General features: G+C 48.2%; 1 protein-coding gene and 1 long non-coding RNA gene across 3 annotated transcripts in view; one reads left to right on the top strand and one right to left on the bottom strand.

Moving 5' to 3' along the window:
• The window catches only part of cog4 (component of oligomeric golgi complex 4), an 83,968-nt gene extending 78,883 nt beyond the window's left edge, over positions 1–5,085 (bottom strand). The window contains exon 1 of the mRNA XM_038807108.1: positions 4,910–5,085. Coding sequence (XP_038663036.1) covers positions 4,910–5,077 — 168 coding nt within the window. The 5' untranslated portion in view covers positions 5,078–5,085. The remainder of the gene's footprint in view (positions 1–4,909) is intronic.
• Position 5,086: 1 nt separating this feature from the next.
• On the top strand, positions 5,087–22,623 carry LOC119971501. 2 transcript variants are annotated; one of them, XR_005461861.1, is made up of 3 exons: positions 5,087–5,239; positions 6,010–6,144; positions 22,281–22,623. It is a non-coding gene; the product is annotated as an uncharacterized LOC119971501 (long non-coding RNA). The 2 variants fall into 2 exon arrangements; XR_005461860.1 differs by lacking the exon at positions 5,087–5,239 and adding an exon at positions 21,621–21,660 and having other exon boundaries at positions 5,845–6,144.
• Positions 22,624–23,172: the final 549 nt, after the last annotated feature.

Raw genomic sequence — 23,172 nt, 5'->3', positions numbered from 1 at the left:
TTGTCACAAGTAGGCTTCAAATTAAGTTACTGTGAGAAGCCCCTAGTCACCGCATTCCGGCACCTGTTCAGGGAGGCTGGTACGGGAATTGAACCCATGCTGCTGGCTTTGGTCTGCTTTACAAGCCAGCTATTTATCCCACTGTGCTAAACCAGCCCCTATTTGTTAGTTAAGTTTAAATTCCCACAGCTGTTGTGGTGTGATTTTAATTTATGTTTCAAGAGTATTAATCCAGGCCTCTGGATTACTAGTCCAATAACATTATCATTATGACTCCCTTCTCACACCTGATCATCAGCTATTAGCCCCTGTTGTAAAGTGCAAGTGTCTGGAGATTAGATGCATTCGGGATCAGGTTTAGTTATGATGCCCTCCATTGTAAAATAGCCTGCTGCTAATTACTGTTACACTACATGTCTGAAATAGGCTCCACGCAACTGAGCTGTTACAAGAGGGTCTTAAGAGCTGGAACCCACAAAGATAAACCACGAAAAGAAATTTGGGATGGATAAAAGAAAAACTTATATCTGTATCATGCCTTTCACAACAACAGGATGTTCTAAAGCACTTTACAATGAGTGAAGTACAAGTGTAGGTACTGCTGTTAGGTATAAAGCATGGCAGCCAATTTCTGCACATAAAGTTCCCACAAATAAGCAACCTCAACAGAGCTGTATTTACAGTGTGTCATCTCTCATGCAGCTGGTCTTCTCTCGGTTTCCCGCAAGAGGACTTATAACGTCACTTGTGGTGAATCCATTAATACAACAGAGCTTCACTCGCGCTAATAAGAATTAATGCAAATACATAACACTAACAACCAGATCATTTGTTTTTGTGATATTGGTTGAGGAATAAATATTCGCCTGGACACCAGTGAGAACTCCCCTGTTCACCTTCAAAATAGGGTTATGGAATCTTTCAGCTGAGGGACCTTCGAATTGGTTGTGGTGTCAAGTCCAATTTGCCATTTAATTTTTAATTTTCAATTAATCTTTACATCATTTTTAACTTTTACTTATTTTTAACGTTAACCTCTGCACCTCGAACAGCACAGCACTCCCTCAGTAATGCACCAGAGTGTCAGTTTGAACCCACAACCTTCTGATTCAGAGGTAAAAGCCATGACGGTCACGGGTAGGAAAGAAGAGAAAAATAAGCGGATGGGGAGAAAAATATTCAAATAAATGTCACGCAACTATGTGCTCAATTTTATATACACATATGTAAACATATATTTTCCCATTTGCCAACACAGTGGCAACGATGGGGCACAAAGAATTCTCTTCACTGTCTGTTTTGGCTTTTTCAGCCACCCCTTTCCATAATAGCCCATAAAGCAGTTCCTAAATCTTCCTCGGCTGCTCATACTGTATGGTCATGAAAGACATTCATGACCATACTTACGCAAATTGTGGATCTTCTGTATAAACAGTGTGTTGCTAATAAAAGTGTTTGGACAAGAAACAATGTTTATACAGAGAATTGTGAGGTCAAGCCCCACATCACAGATCTGAGCCCATAATCCAGATTACCAATCTGGTGCAGTAGTGTGAGAGAGCCAGACTGTCACAGAGTCTTTCTGGTGAGTCGGTGCCTTCTTCATTGGTCCCATGAGATTATTCCAAGAAGTATTTTCCCCGAGTGCCTGGCTAACATTTAACCCCCAACTAACATCAAATAACAAATACTGTTTGTGGGCACTTGCCACAGGTGAATTGGCTTCCATGTTTCCGACACTCCAACACTTTCTGAAATACTTTATTGTGTTTAACGTATCTTGGTCCTGAGGTGTTAAAAGGCCTGAGCTATGTCCATGTTGGAGTGGGAGGGGACCTGTTTAGGGCAGTCAGTTAACACAGTGTTCAGAATACTATTGCCAACAGCATGGCTTCAATTCCCATTCCAGCTGAGGTAGACCCACCTCCTTGCCCTGCCCAAGAGTGCAAGGCAATAGCAAAACTTCACTGAATAATAATTGCCAAGAAAACAATTCAGAATGAAGCGTCAGCCAAGAATCTACCATATATCCGTGTTATACACATTCGTTCCAAAGTGGCATTGAAATATCCATAACTGTGTTTACAGGTGTAAGTATATAGCTGCATATATGGCTAAAAGGTTAATGTTATAATATATATATATATATATATATATATATATATATGTGTGTGTGATTTGAATTATATATTATGAGATACATGTGATTGCAGTCAGATATGATAAATATATATGTGATTGGAATAATATATGACATATATGATTGGAGCGATGATATATGTATGCGATTAGTGATATATGTGATTTCTGAGATATATATATGACTGGAGTGACATTTGGAGTAGATATATATGTGTGTATGTATTTGATTAGAGTGACATTTATATGATTAGAGACGTTTATATGATTGAAATGAGATGTTTATATGATATGGAGTGATCTGCATATATATAGATATATATGATTAGATTGCTGTATATAAGATTAGTGATCTGTGTATAAATATGTATGATTAGTGATTGATGTGCATGTATATGATTAGATTTCTATAAATATATTAGTTGTGCATGTATAGGTATGAGTGGTGTATGTATTCGTGATCTATATATATAGTTATCTATGATTAGTGGTGTGTGGTGTGTGTGTGTGTGTGTATATATATATATATGGGACTAGAATGATCTGCGTGTGCATAATGTATATATATTATAAATAGGTGATTAGAGTAATACATACAATTAGTGATCTGTGCATATATGTATAAATTAGTGTGATATATATATGATCAGTAATCTCTGCATATATATATATATATATATTTTAGAGTGATTATATATATGTATGTATGTATGATCAATGATCTGTGTATATATTTATAGTATATACATATATATATATATATGTGCGTGTGTGTATGTCTGATTAGAGTGAAATATCTTGTTACAACCCGACCGGAGGCCACAGGGTCGGCAACATGAGTCCCCGTGGCCTCATCTGAATATGATCTCACCAGATGAGGGGGCAGAGCTACACCCTTAAGAAAGGGTTCCATGGGACAGAAATACGCTGGCCAAGTGTAGTTCCTGCGCGGGGAGACCCTTCAGGGTGTAGGAGTTGGAGCTAGTAGGTCAATTAAATATTGAGGTTTCTTACAGTCATCACTTGTGTGTGGTTGTGAAACCCACACAGGCACTTGCCTGGAACTTTACAGTGGCGACGAGGGTGGGATGGCCAGGCTGACTGTGGTTCCAACTCCACGAGGGTTTCATGGGATCATTCCTAAGAGCGATGTACTTACTCATCCCATTCGAAGTGGATCATTCGGAGTCCACCACATGTCCACAAAACATCGCGGGATACGATTGAGAAGATCTAACAAACTTTCAGCACCCATGGGCATCCTGAGGTGTTAAGTGTCAGACAACGTTACAGCTTTCATGAGTGGAGAAATCAGTGCTTTCATGAAGATGAATGGGATTCACCATGTACGTCCGCGCCTTGCCACGTGTCCTCCAACGGATTGGCCGAACGGCAGACACAGACTTATGTTAGGAAGGCGAAAGCAGACTTCTGGTTCCCTGGAAACCAGTCTGGCCCGTTTTCTCTTCTATTACCACACCATGCCTCACACCACTACCAGGGTAGCATCTTCCGAGCGGTCAGTGGGCTGCCGGCTGCAAATGTGATGAGCCTCGTCCTGCTGGACATTGGAGAGAAGGTCCGCAACCAGCAGGGACACTCTGTAGTACGTTGACCCAGGCCCCTTAAGAAATTCTCCGCGGGTGACCCAGTCGATGTCTGGCGACGGGGCACTGTGGATCCCGGGGGTAGTGGTGTGGGGATCAGGCCATCTTCTCATCTTCAGTGAGTGTACAGGGAAAGGAATCGAATCGGCACATGAACCACCTCTGCAGCTGTGCCCTACAGGTTCTCGAAAGAAATCCGAAGTACCCACGTCCAGTAGCGACCCTTCCTGCAGCGCAGTCACCATTGGGCGAGGCGGACGAGCTCCTCGATCTTGAGATGCGGGATGCCACCTCATCGGAACCTGAATCAAGCATGGAGACATTGCCAACGGAGGTGCAAACAGATCGGTGGGAGCCAACAACCACCGCACAGTGGACCAAAGCAGGCATTCAGCCCGTAAAACATCGCTTCCCGGTCCGTTACAGCCCACCAGGGCCTGCACAACGGGTGCTTGAGAAACAGCTCCTTACAGAGGGCAAAAGATTCTTCCCCCCAGCCGCTGAAATGGACGACATATCAGACTTGGGGAGAGGGGGTGGAGTGGGTGTTATAATTTGACCAGAGATCAAACTGTTTGAAATATCAGAGTTTTCGTGGCCTCACCTGAATATGATCTCCCCAGATGAGGGAGCTACACCCTTAAGCAAGGGTTCCATGGGGCATAAATAGCCCAGCCCAAATGTGGGCAGGAGTTGTATCTAGTAGGTTAAATAAATATTGAGTTTTCTAACAGTCATCACTTTTGTGTGGTTGCTCACCTAGAACTTTACATATATATATTATCTATATGTATGTATAGAGGGGTGACAAGGTAGTTAGCATTGCTGCCTCACGCCGCCAAGGACATGGGTCCAATCTCGGCCTTGGGTCACTGTCCGTGTGGAGTTTGCACATTCTCCCTGTTTTTGCGTGGGTCTCACCAAAGATGTGCACGTTATGTGGATTGGCCACGCTAAATTGTCCCTTAAGAGGGAAAAATATATTTGTTTAGTGATCTCCATATATACATATTAGAGTGATATATGTCTCTCTCTTTTTATATATATATATATGATTAGCGTGATCTCTCTCTCTCTATATATATATATATATATGACTGGAGTGCTTCTGTCTCCGCCAGCAGACACACTATCCCTCTCGGTCTCAGCTCCCCCTGCCGCACCTCCTCGCTGCACAGTTTGCTGTAGGCCTCCTGCAGTTCCGCGATCTCCGTCAGCCCCTCCAGAAACTCCATGGACAGACTGGAGCAGCTGTTACTCCGACCAACACCGCCCGACGTGGAAGCAACCGCCATCTTCACCGTCACCCCGGGCAACCACTTCCGGCACATCCGCTTCCGGTCACGTCATGTCCAACACCCACCCACCCGGTGAACCAGGGGGAGGCCCAAATGAGTGCGACCAACCCAGATCCAGTGTCTGTATCAAACACACACGCAGGGCAGGAGTAAACCGGGTTCACTCACTGCGCAAAATAACCACAGTTTATAAAAGTTAATCTCACCCAAGTCATTACAGTGAGTCCATTGACTCCACACAACAAAAACAACTGCATCAAACCTCCTCATTCAGTTGACCAGGAACAAAACCAGTGGCAATGTGTAATGGTACTAGCATTGCTAATATGGTTTCCAACCCTAAATTATACCATAACTTAACCCACGGGATAGTTGCTGTGCCAATAGGCATTCCCTGAAAGTATCACACCACTGCTAAAGTACAGATGGGGGCCATTCAGCCCAGCTTGTCTGTACTGGCTCTCCACATGTAAGAAGTCTTACAACACTAGGTTAAAGTCCGACAGGTTTGTTTCAAATCATTAGCTTTCGGAGCACTGCTCCTTCCTCAGGGGAATGAAGAGGTGGGTTCCAGAAACATATAGACAAAGTCAAAGATGCAATACGATACTTTGAATGCAAGTCTTTGCAGGTAATTAAGTCTACAGGTCCAATCGGATTAACTGGAGAGAGGGATAATCACAGGTTAAAGAGGTGTGAATTGTCTCAAGCCAGGACAGTTGGTAGGATTTCGAAAACACAGGCCAGATGCTTGTGGGTGGGGGGTGGGGGGGGAGGGGGTGAATGTAATGCGACTGGAATCCAAGGTCCCGGTTGAGGCTGTACACGTGTGCAGAACTTGGCCAAAAGTTTCTACTTGGTGACTGCACAATCATCAACACCAGCATCTCCACATCATGGCTCTCCACATGAGCAATGTACCTCGTGCCATCCCCTCCCTGTAACCCTGTGTCCATTCTTTTCAGATCATAATCCTCTTGAATGAAAACAAGAAGTGCTGGGAAAGCTCAGCAGGTCTGGCAGCACCTGTGGAGAGAAATAGATTTATCGTTTCAAGTCCAATACGACGTCTTCAGTTCTAAATGACGTCCTTCCATGTGGTAAGTGATATGCCATCAATGAACACACGACGAGTAGTGAACGTAACTGAGGATTTAATTAACTAAACAGAAAGCCTCCTGGCCTCTGGTCCCGAACTGGATCAGAGGCGGAGACCAGCCACCTTTATACATGAGCCCGAGGAGAGGCGGAGCCATCGGGCAGTGGTTTACTACATCACATATAATACAGTGGCCATTTACCACAATACACATATTATACACTACAGTGGTTTACCACATTCACCCCTGTTGCACGTTTTACTTGAGTGTAATACGCGTTTATTGGAGTATTAACACGCCTCCGTTTAAAGGCTGTGTGCTTAACACTGCTACAGCTCTGTGTGTGTAATTTCAGCTCGGAGTCGCCAGGTGTCGTATATAAACACCTCACAAGTATCTCAAGGTCAGGTTCAAAGTAATAAAACTATACACCGATTAGTAAGTTCCAACGATCAATATTTATTATACAAATATAATAAATACGCATGCACACGCTAAAGACTAATACCTATTTCTACTATTAAACGACTAAATACTTATCTAAGTGGGAACCAGCAAGGTCAGGGGACAAGGCCTTTGTTCCTTTCTGGGCTGCACCTTCTGTTCGTTACTAGTCGAATACTGTATAAGTAATGCTGGGTTCACGTAGCGAGCGTCGTTTTGGGACTTACTGAACGATGGCTGGTGCTCAACGGCTGGTGATGGAAGACAGGATCAACGGCTGGAGTCGGAGTCAGGATACAACAGCAACGGGGTCAACAGCGGAGCCGGAGCAAAAACAGCGGAGCCGGAGCAAAACAGCGGAGCCGGAGCAAAACAGACAGAACCATGTGCGGGGTCTATCTTTATAGGGGCCCCCAATGTCCGTGCCTTTTCGGGGCGGGCTTTACCTGCCATGCATCGATTGGATCATTTCCCAATCGATGTCTCACAAATCCCCCAATCTGAGGGTCTCTTCTCGATGGGTGGGGCGGTCTCTAGGGTCTTTTGTGATAGATACTTCTGGTGCCGTTTCGTCTGGGCGTCCACTCAAAGTATCCATTCAAAACCAAATGTTGCTATTGTGTGTGCCCAGATCTGGATTGCCTCATTACTATGCAAAGCGTTTTGCTATTTACACCTTTGGTTGAGATCTTCCACCTGGCCATAAACTAGTTTTGCTACGTGCAGAATGCTAATTAGCTTTTGCAGACTGCTTGTCCTGGCTAAACTGCTTTCTCCCTGCAGTCTTAGCAGTTCTCCATTTTGTTAGCCCAGTGTCCATCTTAGGTGGCTATATTCCCTCCTTGTGATCCTCACAATTAAAAATTGTGCAGGATCACCTATGCACGTTGCTTCGAGTGCTTCTGGGTGCCTTCTTTGTGTTCCCTGACCTCGGCAAGTTCCTGAGCGTCTACTCTGTCCTTGACTATGGGAAGAAAAATTTTTTACCTGACATCTCTACTTGGCTCTATGTCAAAGGGGACATGCATTACCAAAACCGGGAACCTCTACCTATCACAACTATCCTTATCTTACCTTAAACATTTTATTACAGTCTAAACCTCATCCATTCATACCACATCACATAACATTTCCTGACTCGGCAGTCGAGTCCAGGACAATATAATACATGGGTATTTTTTTATTCACATAGTGCTTTATTCATTGAGGGGCTGGGGGGATTGGTGGAAACCGAAAATAGGGGATTGAACTCCATAGATGGTTGAGGGGCAGGAACGGGAGGCTCTCCTTTTCCACTTCCTCAACCTGAGGGTCTGTACGATTATGCAGAGGATTGCAATCACTAGCAGTGATTCAATCACATATGACATGGAGTACCATGTCATAAATTTTGTGCACCAGGTCTGAACTTCACTGATCAGAGCTGAGCACGGGGAAGTTGGTGTGAGGGAAACATTGACGGCGGGGGTTGTGGGGAAAACGTGCCTTGCTTCCACACATACAAATACAACATTTAACAGTAATAAGTAGGCTTCCATCATGGTCTTCTCTTCGTTCTCTTTCTCTTCCTCCTGTATGGCCGATCCTTGCTGTGAACCCTCTTTCGTCCTTCGAAAGCTATGGGATCAAGCACAGTATCTGTCAATACACAGTTTAATATCCGTACTTGTTAGTGTATCTGTCCTCTAATTCCAATTGACCCATTAAAATGACTGGCCAAGTCACACCCTGTGACTCCCCTCATTTTTTTTTTTCAAAAGCGAATTTAATGAACAGAATACACCTAGCAACTTTTCTCCTGCGAGCCGTCTCGCAGGCTTTGCTGATTTTCCATCCGAATGTTCCTGGATGTAAATAGCATGTGGGATGGCGGCCTAAGGGCTGCCAAACAAAAAATGAAAACAAATTTGAAAGAAAAGGTCGAATGGGTTGCGTATGGGCCGCTACGGGTACGATTTGAATGGAATCCCCGGGTAAGGCGTGCTGTGCCATACCCGAGCTTGGCTGACCAAAGTGGGTTCTCAGACAGGGCAGGTCCTCAGTGCCGTTTTTCCACTGCCTGAGTAACCTGGATTAAACGGGCAAGAATGTGTTTACCGTGGATTTGCAGCCTCTATTCGCCGAATAGAGGGGCACCTAAAAACAAGGGAGGAGCCAAGATGCTCCTTTTGAAAATTGAGCTGGGCTTCAGACATTTCAGACGATAAGGTGAGCTGCTCACCATAGAAGTTCTCAGAGGTATCTGCGGACAAACTAAAGTGCGTGCGAGGTGGTCACAATCTTTTCAGCTGAAAAGAAGGTGTCCAGCCTCCAACTGAACCAATAACAGTCAATACAAACAAACATAAACTGACAAACAAAACATACGTGCGGGTTCCATCAGAGAGGACATCGCTTCCCTCAAGCGGTTCCTATTTTACATCATCTGGACACCTCACTTTTCCTCTGTCTCTGTGAACAGGGTCACAAAGGGGTTGCCGTATCGGGATTCAGACACCGTGTCGTCCTGCTCTCCCGGATCCCACACCCTTGTGTGGATCAGGCATGAAATTTTTGAATTATGTGACCGGGGGTCACTTTCGTCGTTGCGGACAAGTCTGTACGAATTGTCCCTGTGCCAGAGTGTTGGGTCTAAAAGTGAATGGGTATTGTCGGGGTCGGGTGGTGGGTTTGGGTTTTTAATGTAAGTGACTTCCATGGGGTCACTGGTGTCGGGGTCATAGTCGCTGCAGTGTGGGCTGTAGTGTGGTGTGCTGTGGCTGTCCTCAGAGTCAGTGTCTGTATCGCTGTCTCTGCTGCGGCAGCTTGTGGGCGTTTCGGGGCGTGGTCTGTCGTGGTCAGTGGGCGGAGTCGTGGGCGAGTCCGATGAAGAACTGGTCTGTGAGGGGGATGGTGGAAACATGTCTCTAGTGGGAGGGGTGAGGTGTTCTGCTGCATCTAGCAGGACATGGTGTGCATGGTTGGACTGTGTTCCATATGCCTTTAGCTGGTTAATATGGAACCAGGCGGTCTTTCCATTAGGATATTTTATCCTGTAAACTGAGGGGCTAATTTTATCCGAAATTGAATATGGGCCGGAATACTTTGGTGCCAAAAAACTGCTGGGGTTGTATACAGATAGCATTACCTGTTGCCCAACCTGGAATTCTGTGGGGTGTACGGTCTTGTTAAAGCATGCTGTGCGTTGTCTACGCCGTTTCCCTAGCTGAACTGCGGCTGCGATCTGTGCAGACCTCACAGTCTCAACTAGGTCTTTAACTGTCTTTTCGTGTGTGAGGGCCGTCACTTCGGGGCTAGTCATGTCCAGTCCTAAAAGGAATTCTGTACCTTTCATAGGGCGTCCGGTCATGAGTGTGTGTGGTGTGTACCCTGTGGAAGTTGAAACTGTATTTCTGATAAACATGAGTGCAAATGGGAGCACTGAATCCCATGTTGAGTTGTTCTCTTGAACCATTTTTCTAAGTGTGGATTTTAGGGTCCGATTCATGCGCTCTACAATCCCGCTGGACTGTGGGTGATACGCAATATGAAAGTTTTGTTTGATGCCGAATATTGTCAGGACGTTCTTCATGACACGTCCTGTGAAGTGAGATCCCTGGTCCGAATCTATACTTCGGGGTAAACCCCATCTCGTGAAGATGTGGTGGGTCAGGATCTTTGCAGCTGTCTTAGCTGTATTCGTTCTTGAGGGGAATGCCTCTACCCATTTGGTAAAGGTATCGATTACCACCAGAACGTATTTATAGCCATTCCTACAAGGGGGCAATGGTCCTATAAAGTCGATCTGGAGGTTTGTCCAGGAGCCATTAACTGGTCGAGTGTGCCGAAGCTGTGCCTTTTTAGAATACCTCTCCGGGTTATTCTGGGCGCAAATAAGGCAATTCTCGATGTAGTGAGTTGCATCTGTCCTTAGGTTAGGCCACCAACAGAGCTGCCTGAGGTGCCTCGTGGTCGTGTCGATTCCTTGATGTTCATGCCCGTCATGGAACAAAGCAATCATTTGATTCCTGTCCTGCTGCGGGACCACATAAAGTTGGTCCTTGATGATCACACCCTCATGTGTGGTCAGTGCGTGTCTAAATTTGTCAAACTGAGGCACAAAGTTGCCTTTAAAAATCTCCCTGAGATCCTCATCCTGCTTCTGTGCTTCAGCTAAATCCTTGATATCGGTCTGTGAGACTTGAACTGCGCTCACAGGGGCGCTAGCTGGTGCGCTAGCTGGGGGTGTCCACAAGTGTCCTCGCCTGGAACCTGCCTTAGCCAGTGTGTCGGCTTTTACATTCCCAGGGGGGGATGACCTATGGTGGCTTCTAACTTTTATGATGCTGAAGGTTCTGTCCTTCGCTTTATCTAAAATGTGGCGGAGTAAAGGGGCTGATGGAAGGGGTTTCCCGCCTGCGGAGACAAAACCTCGTGTCCTCCACAGGGGTAGAAAATCTGTCAAACTGTTGCAGACATATAGACTGTCCGAATATATGTCCGCCGGGCTGGGGAAAGAATCGGGGTGGTCCACTATGTATGCTATGGCCGCGAGCTCTGCTGCCTGCGCGCCTAAGTGACCTGGCAATTTTAACGCTATTTCCTCGAGAGCGCGACCCTGCGCGTCCTTGACATAGATGCCGCATCCCGTGATACGCTCACCTTCTAAAACCGTGGATGAACCGTCCACGTATATCCGTAGTGGTCCACATGTGTCTGTGTGTTGGGTGCTTTGTCTTGGGTTCCCTATCTTCCTGGGGGGTGTCTTCGCTATGAAGGGTCCTGTGTTGTGTAGGGGTGCTACAATTTCACAATCATGGGGCTGTCCTGGATATTGGAGGTTGTCGGCTAAAAATGTGTGTGTGCGGGTCCGTTTTACTGTAATGTCCCGTCCTTGTAAAAGTAGTGTCCACCTAGCTGCCCTAATCTGGCTAACTGAACCGTCCTTCAGTCGACCGTCTAGGAGTAACTGTGTGGGGGTGTGCTCGGTCAAAATAGTGATGGGGTTGAGTCCGGTAATGTACGAGAAGTACTGAACTGCCCAGAAAACTGCAAGGAGGTGCCTCTCACAGGCTGAAAATCCCTGTTCTACTGGGTCTAAAAGTCGGGAGGCATAAGCCACTGGTCTTAGCTGCTCATGCCGTTCCTGAAGTAACACGGCCGAGAGGGTCAGATCTGTGCTCGCTACCTCTATTGCATAGGGGGAAAGGTGGTCTGGGACTTGTAGCGCGGGTGCTGCGCTAAGGGCTTTCTTTAACTCCTCCACAGCCTCTGTATGCTGCGGAAGCCATTCCCATGGGGCTCCTTTCTTAAGGAGGTCTGAGAGTGGGGCTGCCTTTGTCGCGAATCCGTCGATGTGGTTCCGACAATAACCAACCAGTCCTAAGAACGACCGGAGGGCTGAAACATTCTGGGGAAGGGGCAATTTGACAATCGAATCAATTCTTTTGAATTCGATCTCACGTTTGCCGTGTGTGATGACTGTACCCAAATACATCACTTTGTTTTCCAAAATCTGGGCCTTTCTTGGGTTAACTTTACAGCCAATTGAGGTTAAAAGTTCCAGGAGCTCGGCCATAAGCGTAATGTGCTCTGCCTTTGTGTCTGTCTGCAGTAGTAGGTCGTCTACATACTGTACCAGACATTCGGGGCGGGAAAAGTTTTCTAGACCATTCGCCAGCTGTCGGTGGAAAATGGAGGGGGAATTGTGGAATCCTTGTGGAAGGCATGTCCACGTATACTGCTGTGTTTTGAAGGTGAAGGCAAATTTGTACTGGCACGCCTTTGCCAATGGGATTAACCAGAAGCCATTGCTAATGTCCAATACCGTGAAATATTTGGAGTTGAGTCCCTGTTTGAGCATGGTCTCGGGACTTGTTGCTACCGTGGGGGCTACTGCTGGGGTTACTTTGTTGAGTTCCCGATAATCAATGGTCAGACGCCATGATCCGTCGGGCTTTCTCACTGGCCAAATAGGGGCATTATTGGTCGAGGCTACTGTTCTAAGCACACCTTGCTCCAATAAGCTACCTATTACCTTCTCTATTTCTCCCTCTGTTTCTAGGGGAAATCTGTACTGTTTCTGTGGTCGGGGGGTCAGGTCCGGTAACGTGAATTTGTCCAGTCATTCTGCCACAGTCATGCCGGTGACTGGCAAATGCTGTCCTGTGTTTGTGTAATACTGCCTTTACTTGTCTGTCCGTGTTTAGTGTAGTCAGGTCAAATGAATAGTCTCCTACGGCGCTAATCCTATTAGCGTAGTCTCCTACTTTGAGAGTAGCGGGTGCTCTGTCCGATCTTGCCATTCGCCAGACACATTGGTTCACTGGGTCGAACGACAGGCTATGGGCATTCATAAAGTCTATCCCTAGGATGTGTTCTGCTGTCCGGGGAAGATTTACTAGAACAACGGGGTGTTTGGTGGAAATGTTCCCTAGCTGGATTGCTACGGGTGCTGTAATGTGTCCCTGTTGCGAGTGTCCTGTGAAACCGCTAAGTGTGATGGTGGAGGTGGTCGGCCACGTGTCTGCCTGTGCCGTGGTGGTGGAATTAATCGTGGTGCGGGACCCTCCTGTGTCCCAAAGTAACTCTATGGGCTTCCCTCTAACCTTAGCTGTGACTACCGGTCTTCCGGATTGATCCCAAAGAGTGTCACAGACCCAAGTGGGGGAGCCCGAACACCGTCAGTCCGTCCCGTCCCATTGGTCTGTCCTGACTGTATGCCTATACTATGGATTGGTTTGGCTTTATTCCTATTCAGAGTGCCTGTCTGCTGGCCTCTCTGTGATCTTTGGGGTGCTTTACATTCCTTAGCCCAATGTCCTAACTGGCCACAGTTGTAGCATTCCTGCGACTTCTGTGGAGGGCTGTTCTTTCCTTCATTCACCCACGCGGGGTTTTGGTGCGCTCTCACTGCCTGAATGTCCGCTGCAGCCTGAGCTTCTTCTGGGGATTTCACTTTGCCTCTGCCCTGAACTGATTGCTCCCAAGCGCGGGACAATCTCTTCAGGACCCACTTCTCATTATGGGCCTCCTCTGAGGGGTCGTAACTGTTGCAAGCACTCTGTCCTGCTTCTGTTGCATGAGAAATTATGGTGCGCGTCCATTTAACCATGTTTTCACGGTTCAAATGGGCTCTATTTAAATCGCCAAAAACTGCATTAAAATGGATCCACAGCCTTCCTGCGAATGCTGTGGGGTGCTCGGTTTTCTTCTGTCGGCACTTGTTAAGTCCTTCGACTGGGTCACCTCGGTTATACCCTATGGCATCTAAAATGGAGGTGTGCATTTCCTCTAGGGTGCCTCCGCCAACGTTCTGTGGGTCAGGGAGGGCTGCTACTACCGATTGGTCTAAACTCAGAACTGTGAGCTTAACCTGCTCTCTCTCGTCCAGGCCGTACATGGTTGCCTGTTGCTTTACTTTTGCGAAAAATTGGTGGGGGTCTGCGGTGGGGAGAAACGGAGTGATCTTTTCACACGCGTCCCTGAGTTGGGTTACAGTTAAGGGGGTGGTGTAGGTAATATCGGGTGCGCCTTCTGTGGTCGCCTTTCTTTGGGTGGTGACTGGATTCATTGGTGCGGTAACTATCTGATCTGTGGGGGGTTGGGGTGCTTGTCTTTTCTGCTGCGCTGCTGGCGCACATGTTCCCTGAACATAACGCTGCGCTGTCTCACTTAACTCTTTCCAGTCTGGGGCATTCTCCTCACCTAACTGCGTTCCAAAGGTGCTTTGGAACCCATTTTGCACTGAAAGCAGCGATTGCAGCTCCGCAATCTGCTTCCTGCATTTCGCATGGTCTACTGTACTCTGTCTTTGTTCTGTGGTGGCAGCATGGAGTGCTCTTAAAGCTGCTTTAAGGTCAGAGCATTGCCTCTGCAAAGCCTCTACCTGCTTCTCTGATTCTTCTCTTATCAGGACGGCACGTTGCACGTCCTGATAGGCCTTTTCGTACTGGGTCTGGGAACTGCTGAGATGGGCTAGACAAGACTGATGTGCCCTCTTGGCATCATCCACCTCTCTACCTTTCTCTGCCAACTTCCCTCTAAGATCCATATTTTCTTTCTCGATGTCCCTGACATCCACTTTACTCATTCGATTTCTCTCCTCTAATTCTGCCCGGAGCGTCTGAACGACCTCCTCTGTGCCTCGCAACTGTGCCAAACAGGACACGATTGCCATCGGCTTGCGTGCTTTACTAAGGGTTTTCTTATGAATTTGAGAGAGGTTCTCCCACCAAGTATGTCCTATACTTCCGGGACCTGTCTCCTCATTCAAACAGAACTCTTTCCAAAGGGGCCATCCCTTTCCTTGCAGATACTTGCGGAGTTCCAGCTCCCACACGGGACACTGACCTACTCTGCTACTGCTGGTCGCTGCGACCACAAACCGTTCTGGATTCATGAGGCGTTCCATTGCCTGCATGGCCATTTTCTCTGACTCACTTTAATTTGGAACAGGGGGTGTTGAGGTTATGTCTCACGAAACGGGTAAGGCTTACGCTATGTTCCGTTCACAAAACTACCGAAAGTTTGTCGCAACAAAAATGCTTTCAGGTTTTCCTTACAACCCTGTTAGTACGCATGCACTAAACACACTTCCGAATTACGTTTATTCGTTTGAACACCTTGAATACTTGTGATTTCTTTCCTTTTTCTTTACCAGATTTCTAATTCAAATTTCAGGGTCCTCGACGGAGTGGGGGTGCCACTTGTAACCGTGTCCCGTCAGGATGTCGCCACTAAATGTTGCACGTTTTACTTGAGTGTAATACGCGTTTATTGGAGTGTATTAACACGCCTCCGTTTAAAGGCCGTGTGCTTAACACTGCTACAGCTCTGTGTGTGTAATTTCAGCTCTGAGTCGCCAGGTGTCGTATATAAACACCTCACAAGTATCTCAAGGTCAGGTTCAAAGTAATAAAACTATACACCGATTAGTAAGTTCCAACGATCAATATTTATTATACAAATATAATAAATACGCATGCACACGCTAAAGACTAATACCTATTTCTACTATTAAACGACTAAATACTTATCTAAGTGGGAACCAGCAAGGTCAGGGGACAAGGCCTTTGTTCCTTTCTGGGCTGCACCTTCTGTTCATTACTAGTCGAATACTGTATAAGTAATGCTGGGTTCACGTAGCGAGCGTCGTTTTGGGACTTACTGAACGATGGCTGGTGCTCAACGGCTGGTGATGGAAGACAGGATCAACGGCTGGAGTCGGAGTCAGGATACAACAGCAACGGGGTCAACAGCGGAGCCGGAACAAAAACAGCGGAGCCGGAGCAAAACAGCGGAGCCGGAGCAAAACAGCGGAGCCGGAGCAAAACAGCGGAGCCGGAGCAAAACAGGGGAGCCGGAGCAAAACAGACAGAACCATGTGCGGGGTCTATCTTTATAGGGGCCCCCAATGTCCGTGCCTTTTCGGGGCGGGCTTTACCTGCCATGCATCGATTGGATCATTTCCCAATCGATGTCTCACAAATCCCCCAATCTGAGGGTCTCTTCTCGATGGGTGGGGCGGTCTCTAGGGTATTTTGTGATGGATACTTCTGGTGCCGTTTCGTCTGGGCGTCCACTCAAAGTATCCATTCAAAACCAAATGTTGCTATTGTGTGTGCCCAGATCTGGATTGCCTCATTACTATGCAAAGCGTTTTGCTATTTACACCTTTGGTTGAGATCTTCCACCTGGCCATAAACTAGTTTTGCTACGTGCAGAATGCTAATTAGCTTTTGCAGACTGCTTGTCCTGGCTAAACTGCTTTCTCCCTGCAGTCTTAGCAGTTCTCCATTTTGTTAGCCCAGTGTCCATCTTAGGTGGCTACACACCCTGTTAAAAAAAGTCCAGCGGGGGTGAAGTGGACTTAAAGATCAAGTCTGCCGGGGGCCTTGACCTTCCGCCGTGATCACCTCAGTCCTGGTTGTGCTGTGGGCACCGGTGTCGAGACCTGCGTGTCCAGGAGCGTGTTGTCCTCTTCTTCACCCAGTTTTTGAGTCGATGGAGGGGGGGGAGCGGTGTATGGGCAGGTGTGGTGGTGATGGTCACTGGGGAACCTGCAGGTGCCAAATCCCTGAGGGAGACTGTGTTCTGTCGCCCGTCATGATGTGCCACGTAGGCATATTGTGGATTTGCATGGAGGAGCAGGACCTTCTCGACGAGGGGATCTGATTTATGACTCCTCACATGTTTCCGGAGGAGGACGAGCCTGGAACTGTCAGCCAGAATGGGATCGAGACCCCTGAGGTGGACTTCCTAGGGAAGGCAAACATACGTTTGTGAGGGATCTCGTTGGTGGCAGTGCACAGGAGCGACCGGATGGAGTGGAGCGCATCGGAGAGGACCTCCTGCCAGCGGGATACTGGGAGACTTCTAGACCGTAGGGCCAGGAGGACGCCCTTCCAGACTATTGCGTTCTCCCTCTCCACCTGTCCGTTGCCCTGGGGGTTGTAGCTGGTCGTCCTGCTGGAGGCGATGCCCTTGCTGAGCAGGAACTGGCACAACTCGTCGCTCATGAAGGAGGATCCCCAATCACTATGGATGTAGGTGGGGAACCCGAACAAGGTGAAAAGACTGTGCAGGGCCTTGATGACGGTGGCAGAGGTCATGTCAGGTCATGGGATGGAAAAGGGGTATCTTGAGTATTCGTCAACAATATTGAGGAAGTACATGTTACGGTCAGTGGACGGGAGGGGCCCTTTGAAGTCGATGCTGAGGCGCTCAAAGGGGCGGGAGGCCTTTACCAGGTGGGCCCTGTCTGGCCGATAGAAGTGCGGCTTTCACTCCGCGCAGACCTGACAGTCCCTAGTCACGTTCCTGACCTCCTCGATGGAGTAAGGCAGGTTGCGAGCCTTGATAAAGTGAAAAAAACAGGTGACCCCCGGGTGACAGAGGTCATTGTGGAGGGCCCGAAGTCGGTCTACTTGTGCGCTGGCACATTTATCGCGGGATAGGGCATCTGGGGGCTCATTGAGCTTCCCAGGTCAATACAAGATATCGTAGTTGTAGGTGGAGAGCTCGATCCTCCACCTCAGAATCTTGTCATTCTTGATCTTGCCCCGCTGTATATTGTTAAACATGAAGGCAACCGATCGTTGGTCGGTGAGGAGAGTGAATCGCCTGCCGGCCAGGTAATGCCTCCAATGTCGCACAGCTTCTACAATGGCTTGGGCATCCTTTTTGAAGGAGGAGTGTCGAATTTCAGATCATGGAGGGTACAGGAGAAGAAAGCCACAGGCCTGCCCGCCTGGTTGAGGATAGCGGACAGAGCAAATTCCGACGCATCGCTCTCCACCTGGAAGGGAATGGACTCGTCCACAGCGTGCATCGTGGCTTCGGCAATATCTGCCTTGATGCGGTTGAAGGCCAGGCGGGCCTCAGCCGTCAGGGGAAAAATGGTGGATTTAATAAGGGGCGGGCCTTGTCCGCATAATTGGGGACCCACTGGGCATAGTAAGAGAAGAACCCCAGGCATCTCTTCAGGGCCTTGGGGCAGTGGGTGAGGGGGAGTTTCAGGAGGGGGCGCATGCGGTTGGGGTCGGGCCCTAGGACTCCATTTTCCAAAATGTAGCCAAGGATGGCTAGGCGGGTTGTGCGGAAAACGAATTTTTTCGTATTGTAGGTGAGCTTCAGGAGTTTAGCGGTGTGGAGGAAGTGCCGGTCATGGCCACAGATGGTGACATTATCTAAGTACAAGAACGTGGCCCGCAGCCCGTACTGGTCAACCATTTGGTCCATTTCTCGGTGGAATTCCAAGACCACATTGGTGACGCCGAAGGGGACCCTGAGGAAGTGGTAGAGGCGGCCATCTGCCTCGAAGGCAGTGTATTGGCGGTCCTCCGGGCGGATAGGGAGCTGGTGGTACGCGGACTTCAAGTCAACTGTGGAGGAGACTCGATACTGTGCAATCTGGTTGACCATGTCAGATATGCGGGGAGGGGGTACGCATCAAGCTCTGTGTACTGGTTGATGGTCTGACTGTAGTGCTTCCCGTGCTTCTCCCCAGTCTTGACGACCACCACTTGGGCTCTCCAGGGGCTGGTACTAGCCTCAATGATCCCCTCTTGTAGAAGTCGCTGGACCTCCGACCTGGTAAACGCCCTGTCCCTGGCACTGTATCGTCAGCTCCTAGTGGCGACGGGCTTACGGTCTGGGGTGAGGTTAGCGAAGAGCGAGGGTGGGGCAACCTTAAGGGTCGCGAGGCTACAGACAGTGATGGGGGGGCAGGGGTCCACCGAACTTTAAAGTAAGGCTTTGGAGATGGCACTGGAAGTCAAGCCCCAGTAATAGGGCAGCGCAGAGATGGGGAAGGACGTAGAGTTTGAAGTTAGTGTACTCTACGCCTTGTGCAATAAGAGTCGCGACTCAGTAACCCCGGATTCCTACTACATGTGATCCGGAAGCCAGGGACATTATCTGGGTCGCGGGTAGAATTGGGAGGGAGCAGCGCCTTACCCTATAGAACATAGAACAGTACAGCACAGAACAGGCCCTTCGGCCCTCGATGTTGTGCCGAGCCATGATCACCCTACTCAAACCCACGTATCCACCCTATACCCGTAACCCAACAACCCCCCCTTAACCTTACTTTTTAGGACACTACGGGCAATTTAGCATGGCCAATCCACCTAACCCGCACATCTTTGGACTGTGGGAGGAAACCGGAGCACCCGGAGGAAACCCACGCACACACGGGAGGACGTGCAGACTCCGCACAGACAGTGACCCAGCCGGGAATCGAACCTGGGACCCTGGAGCATATACCCTATCTGGGTGTATGAAGCTGTCTGTGCTCCCGGAGTCGAAAAGGCAGGCCATCTGGTGCCTGTTCATCCGGACGGTCATCGTAGATTTTGTGAGGTGATGAGGCCGGGACGCCGTGAGCGTGATGGAGGCGAGCTTGGGAAGGTAATGGGTAGGCCGGTCGGAGGTAGCGGCGGCCAGCGTATAACCGGGTGACCAGGGCTCCAGGAGGCTGCGGAGTGGTCACAAGATGGCGGCCCCCATAGGTTGCGCGTGGCAACTGCGATGGCGTCCAAGATGGCAGCTCCCATGGGTTGCGCGTGACGGGTGGCATCGGAGATGGCGTCAAAGATGGCGGCCCCCATGGGTCGTGCGTGGGGGGGAGTAGAAGATGGCGGCCCCCATGGGTCGCACGTAGCGGCCGAAATCGAAGATGGCGGTGAAGATGGTGGCGCCCATGGGTCGCACACGGCAGGTGGCACGGCAGCTGGGGGCCGCCCCGACAGGCAGCAGGCAGCGCTACTGGGCCTAGAAGTTTTAGGGAGAGATCGGGCCTGGAATTTATTCGCAAAGTGGCCCTTCCTCCCACACCCGTTGCAAGTCACGTTCCGTGCAGGGCAGCGTTGTCTGGGATGATTACCCTGGCCGCAAAATTAGCACTTTGGGCTTCCGGCGTTGACGGGCTGCTGCACGACACAGGCTTGCGGCGCACCCGGGTCGGATGATGGCAGCGGCCACGAGGTCCACGAGGGTGCCACGCGGTCGGAGGTGTAGGCCTCTATGTTCTGGAAGGCCACCTCCAGCGGGTTTGAGAGCTGCATTGTCTCTGGGAGGCCGAGTGTACCCCGTTCTAGCAATCGCTGGCGGATGTAGTTTGGTTTCATGCCTGCGACATAAGCATCCCTGACCAACAGCTCCGCGTGTTGGGTAGCCGATACCGCCTGGCAGTCACAGTTCCGGATGAGTACCTGCAAGGCACGCAAGAATTCTGCTAGTGATTTCCCAGGGCATTGTCGTCTTGCAGCAAGAAGGTGCCTAGCATACACCTCGTTTACAGACCTTACATATTGTCCCTTCAGCAGCATTATCGCCTCCGTATACAAGGAGGCATCCCTGATGAGAAGAAAGACTTGCGGGCTCACCCGTGCATGGAGGATCTGCTTCTTTTGGAGGTCGGTGAAGTCTTCGGTGGAGGATCCGAGGTACACTTCGAAGCAGCTTAGCCAGTGCTCGAATGTTGCAGTGGCGTCGGCTGCCTCTGGGTCCAGCTCCAGGCGATCAGGCTTGAGCGATGAATTAATCTTCGAAGTTTAGTTTATTAAATTGATATGCCATCAATGAACACACAACAAGTAGTGAACGTAACTGAGGCTTTAATAAACTAAACAGAAAGCCTCCTGGCCTCTGATCCCGAACTGGATCAGAGGCGGAGATCAGCCACCTTTATACCGGGCCCGAAGGGAGGCAGAGCCACCGGGCAGTGGTTTACCACATTACATATAATACAGTGGCCATTTACCACAATCCACATATTATACACTATAGTGGTTTACCACAGTAAATTTCTATGTTTCTGATATTCCCTCTTTCCAATACTGTAATTGTATCCCTTCACCTGTGCTCCTTTTCCAATTTTCCTGTACTTTGAGACAACTTCATCTGCTGATATGTTTATCTCCTAGACAAGCCTACAAACGTCAAAAGCCTACAAATTTCAGTGATAGCCACTGTGTGCTTTAAGTTGCACTTCTAACTCACTTCCTTAATTTCTTATGCTACATGTATTGAATTTTAATCTGCAATGGTGCCTTGAATTTTTTATGTTAATATACCACTGCTTTGTGGTTTGTTGCAGCTCCTACCAAGAGAGCAGGCACACAACATATGTATATGGTTCACAGGGCCCCTCCCTCTCAAACAGCTGGCTCATCCTAGACTTTGTAAAGCGCACAATGTACATTACCTTCAGCTGCACCAGTCCCAGCCTCGCCCACAAAGTGGAGACGTTTACCCTCCGCAGCACCTCACCTGGACAATTGCCGGAATGTGGCAACTGGGGGATTTTCACAGTAACTTCATTGCAATGTTAATGTAAGTCTACTTGTGACAATAAAAAGATTATTAGGGGCTGGTTTAGCACAGGGCTAAAGAGTTGGCTTTGAAAGAAGACCAAGGTAGGCCAGCAGCACGGTTCAATTCCCGTACCAGCCTCCTGGAATGTGGCGACTAGGGGCTTTTCACAGTAACTTCATTTGAAGCCTACTTGTGACAATAAGCAATTTTCATTTCATTTTTCATTTCACCAGGTCAACCCCTCTTTCTGCCATGCTACCAATTGCCCTCGAGGTAAGATCTCTGAAGCTTTCCAGCTTTGATCAAATGACCCAAATACTTACATTTTTTTTCTAGATGTCATTTCTGTTCTTTTTGCTCTTGCAACAAGCACCTTTTAACGTATCATACTTTAAAATACTTTTGTCCTATTTTTATTAGTTATTTTGTTATGATATCTCTCTTTCCCCCCCCTAAGTCTGTAGTGTTTCCACTAATGCTAACACCTCTGTTAACCTATTATGTGTACTTCTTATTACCCTCTATCTTGTGTTCTGTCTCTGGCCGGATGTGCCTCTTTTTATATACAGGTGCCAGGTCACATGACCTTGGTCTTGAGCCTGCATGGTGTGTCTGTACTGCCACCTGATGGTTGGAGGTCTCACACCATTCAACTATGATATGGCCCAAAAGCACATCCCCCTTCCACACAAAACATCAATATAAAATTATTATTTTTTTAAACTGATAATCAGATTTATTTGTGAGTAAAATAATTGCAGGGAATGAGCAAGTCATCGCACAAAAGGTTAATAATAAAGATCAAATTGGTTCTGAAAGTTAAAAGAAAACTATAGAATGTATATTTTACAATGACATTCAGAGAACTGTCTTATTTTTTATCTTTGTCCAAGGGCCTCATGGGTTCAAACTCTAAATCAATCAAGATCCAAGACACAATGGAATATACGACAAGATAGAATTCAACCAGCACCCCTTGACATTCAATGGCATTATCATCACTGAATCCCTCACTATCGACATCCTGGTGGCTATCGTTGACCAGAAACTGATCTGGACCAGCCATATAAATACTGTAGCTACAAGAACAGGTCTGAGACTGGGAATTCGGCAGCGAGTAACTCACCTTCTGACTCTCCAAAGTTCTTCTACCATCTACATGGCACTGTTCAGGAAGAGACATACTCTCCATTTGCCTGGATGAGCACTGTTCTTTTTTTTTAATAAACATTTTATTGAGGTATTTTTTGGTATTATAACAACACAATAAACAATGTACATGAAACTATAAACATAGTGAAAAAGCCGTCTCCCTCCCTTACAGGTCCCACCTTTATTAACCCCCTACTCTCAGCTAAACTAACCCCCCCCCCCCACTTCTGCTGACGATTAATTTTCCGCGAAGAAGTTGACGAACAGTTGCCACCTCTGGGCGAACCCTAACAGTTACCCTCCCAAGGCAAACCTGATTTTCTCCAAACAGAGAAAGCCAGAGACAGCCAGGTCTCCGACTTCGGGGGCTTTGAGTCCCTACAACCTAATAGTATCCGTCTCCGGGCTACCAGGGAAGCAAAGGCCAGAACGTCTGCCTCTTTCTCCTCCTGGATTCCCGGGTCTTCCGACACCCCGAAAATCGCCACCTCTGGACTCAGCGCCACCCTTGTTCTTAACACAGTCGACATGACATCTGCAAACCCCTGCCAAAATCCCCGAAACTTCAGACATGCCCAGAACATGTGGACATGGTTCGCTGGTCCTCCCGCACATTTTGCACACCTGTCTTCC

The sequence above is a fragment of the Scyliorhinus canicula genome, chromosome 9 (assembly GCF_902713615.1).
Source record: "Scyliorhinus canicula chromosome 9, sScyCan1.1, whole genome shotgun sequence".
Taxonomy (NCBI): Eukaryota; Metazoa; Chordata; class Chondrichthyes; order Carcharhiniformes; family Scyliorhinidae; genus Scyliorhinus; species Scyliorhinus canicula.
This window is presented reverse-complemented; position numbering and strand designations above follow the sequence as displayed.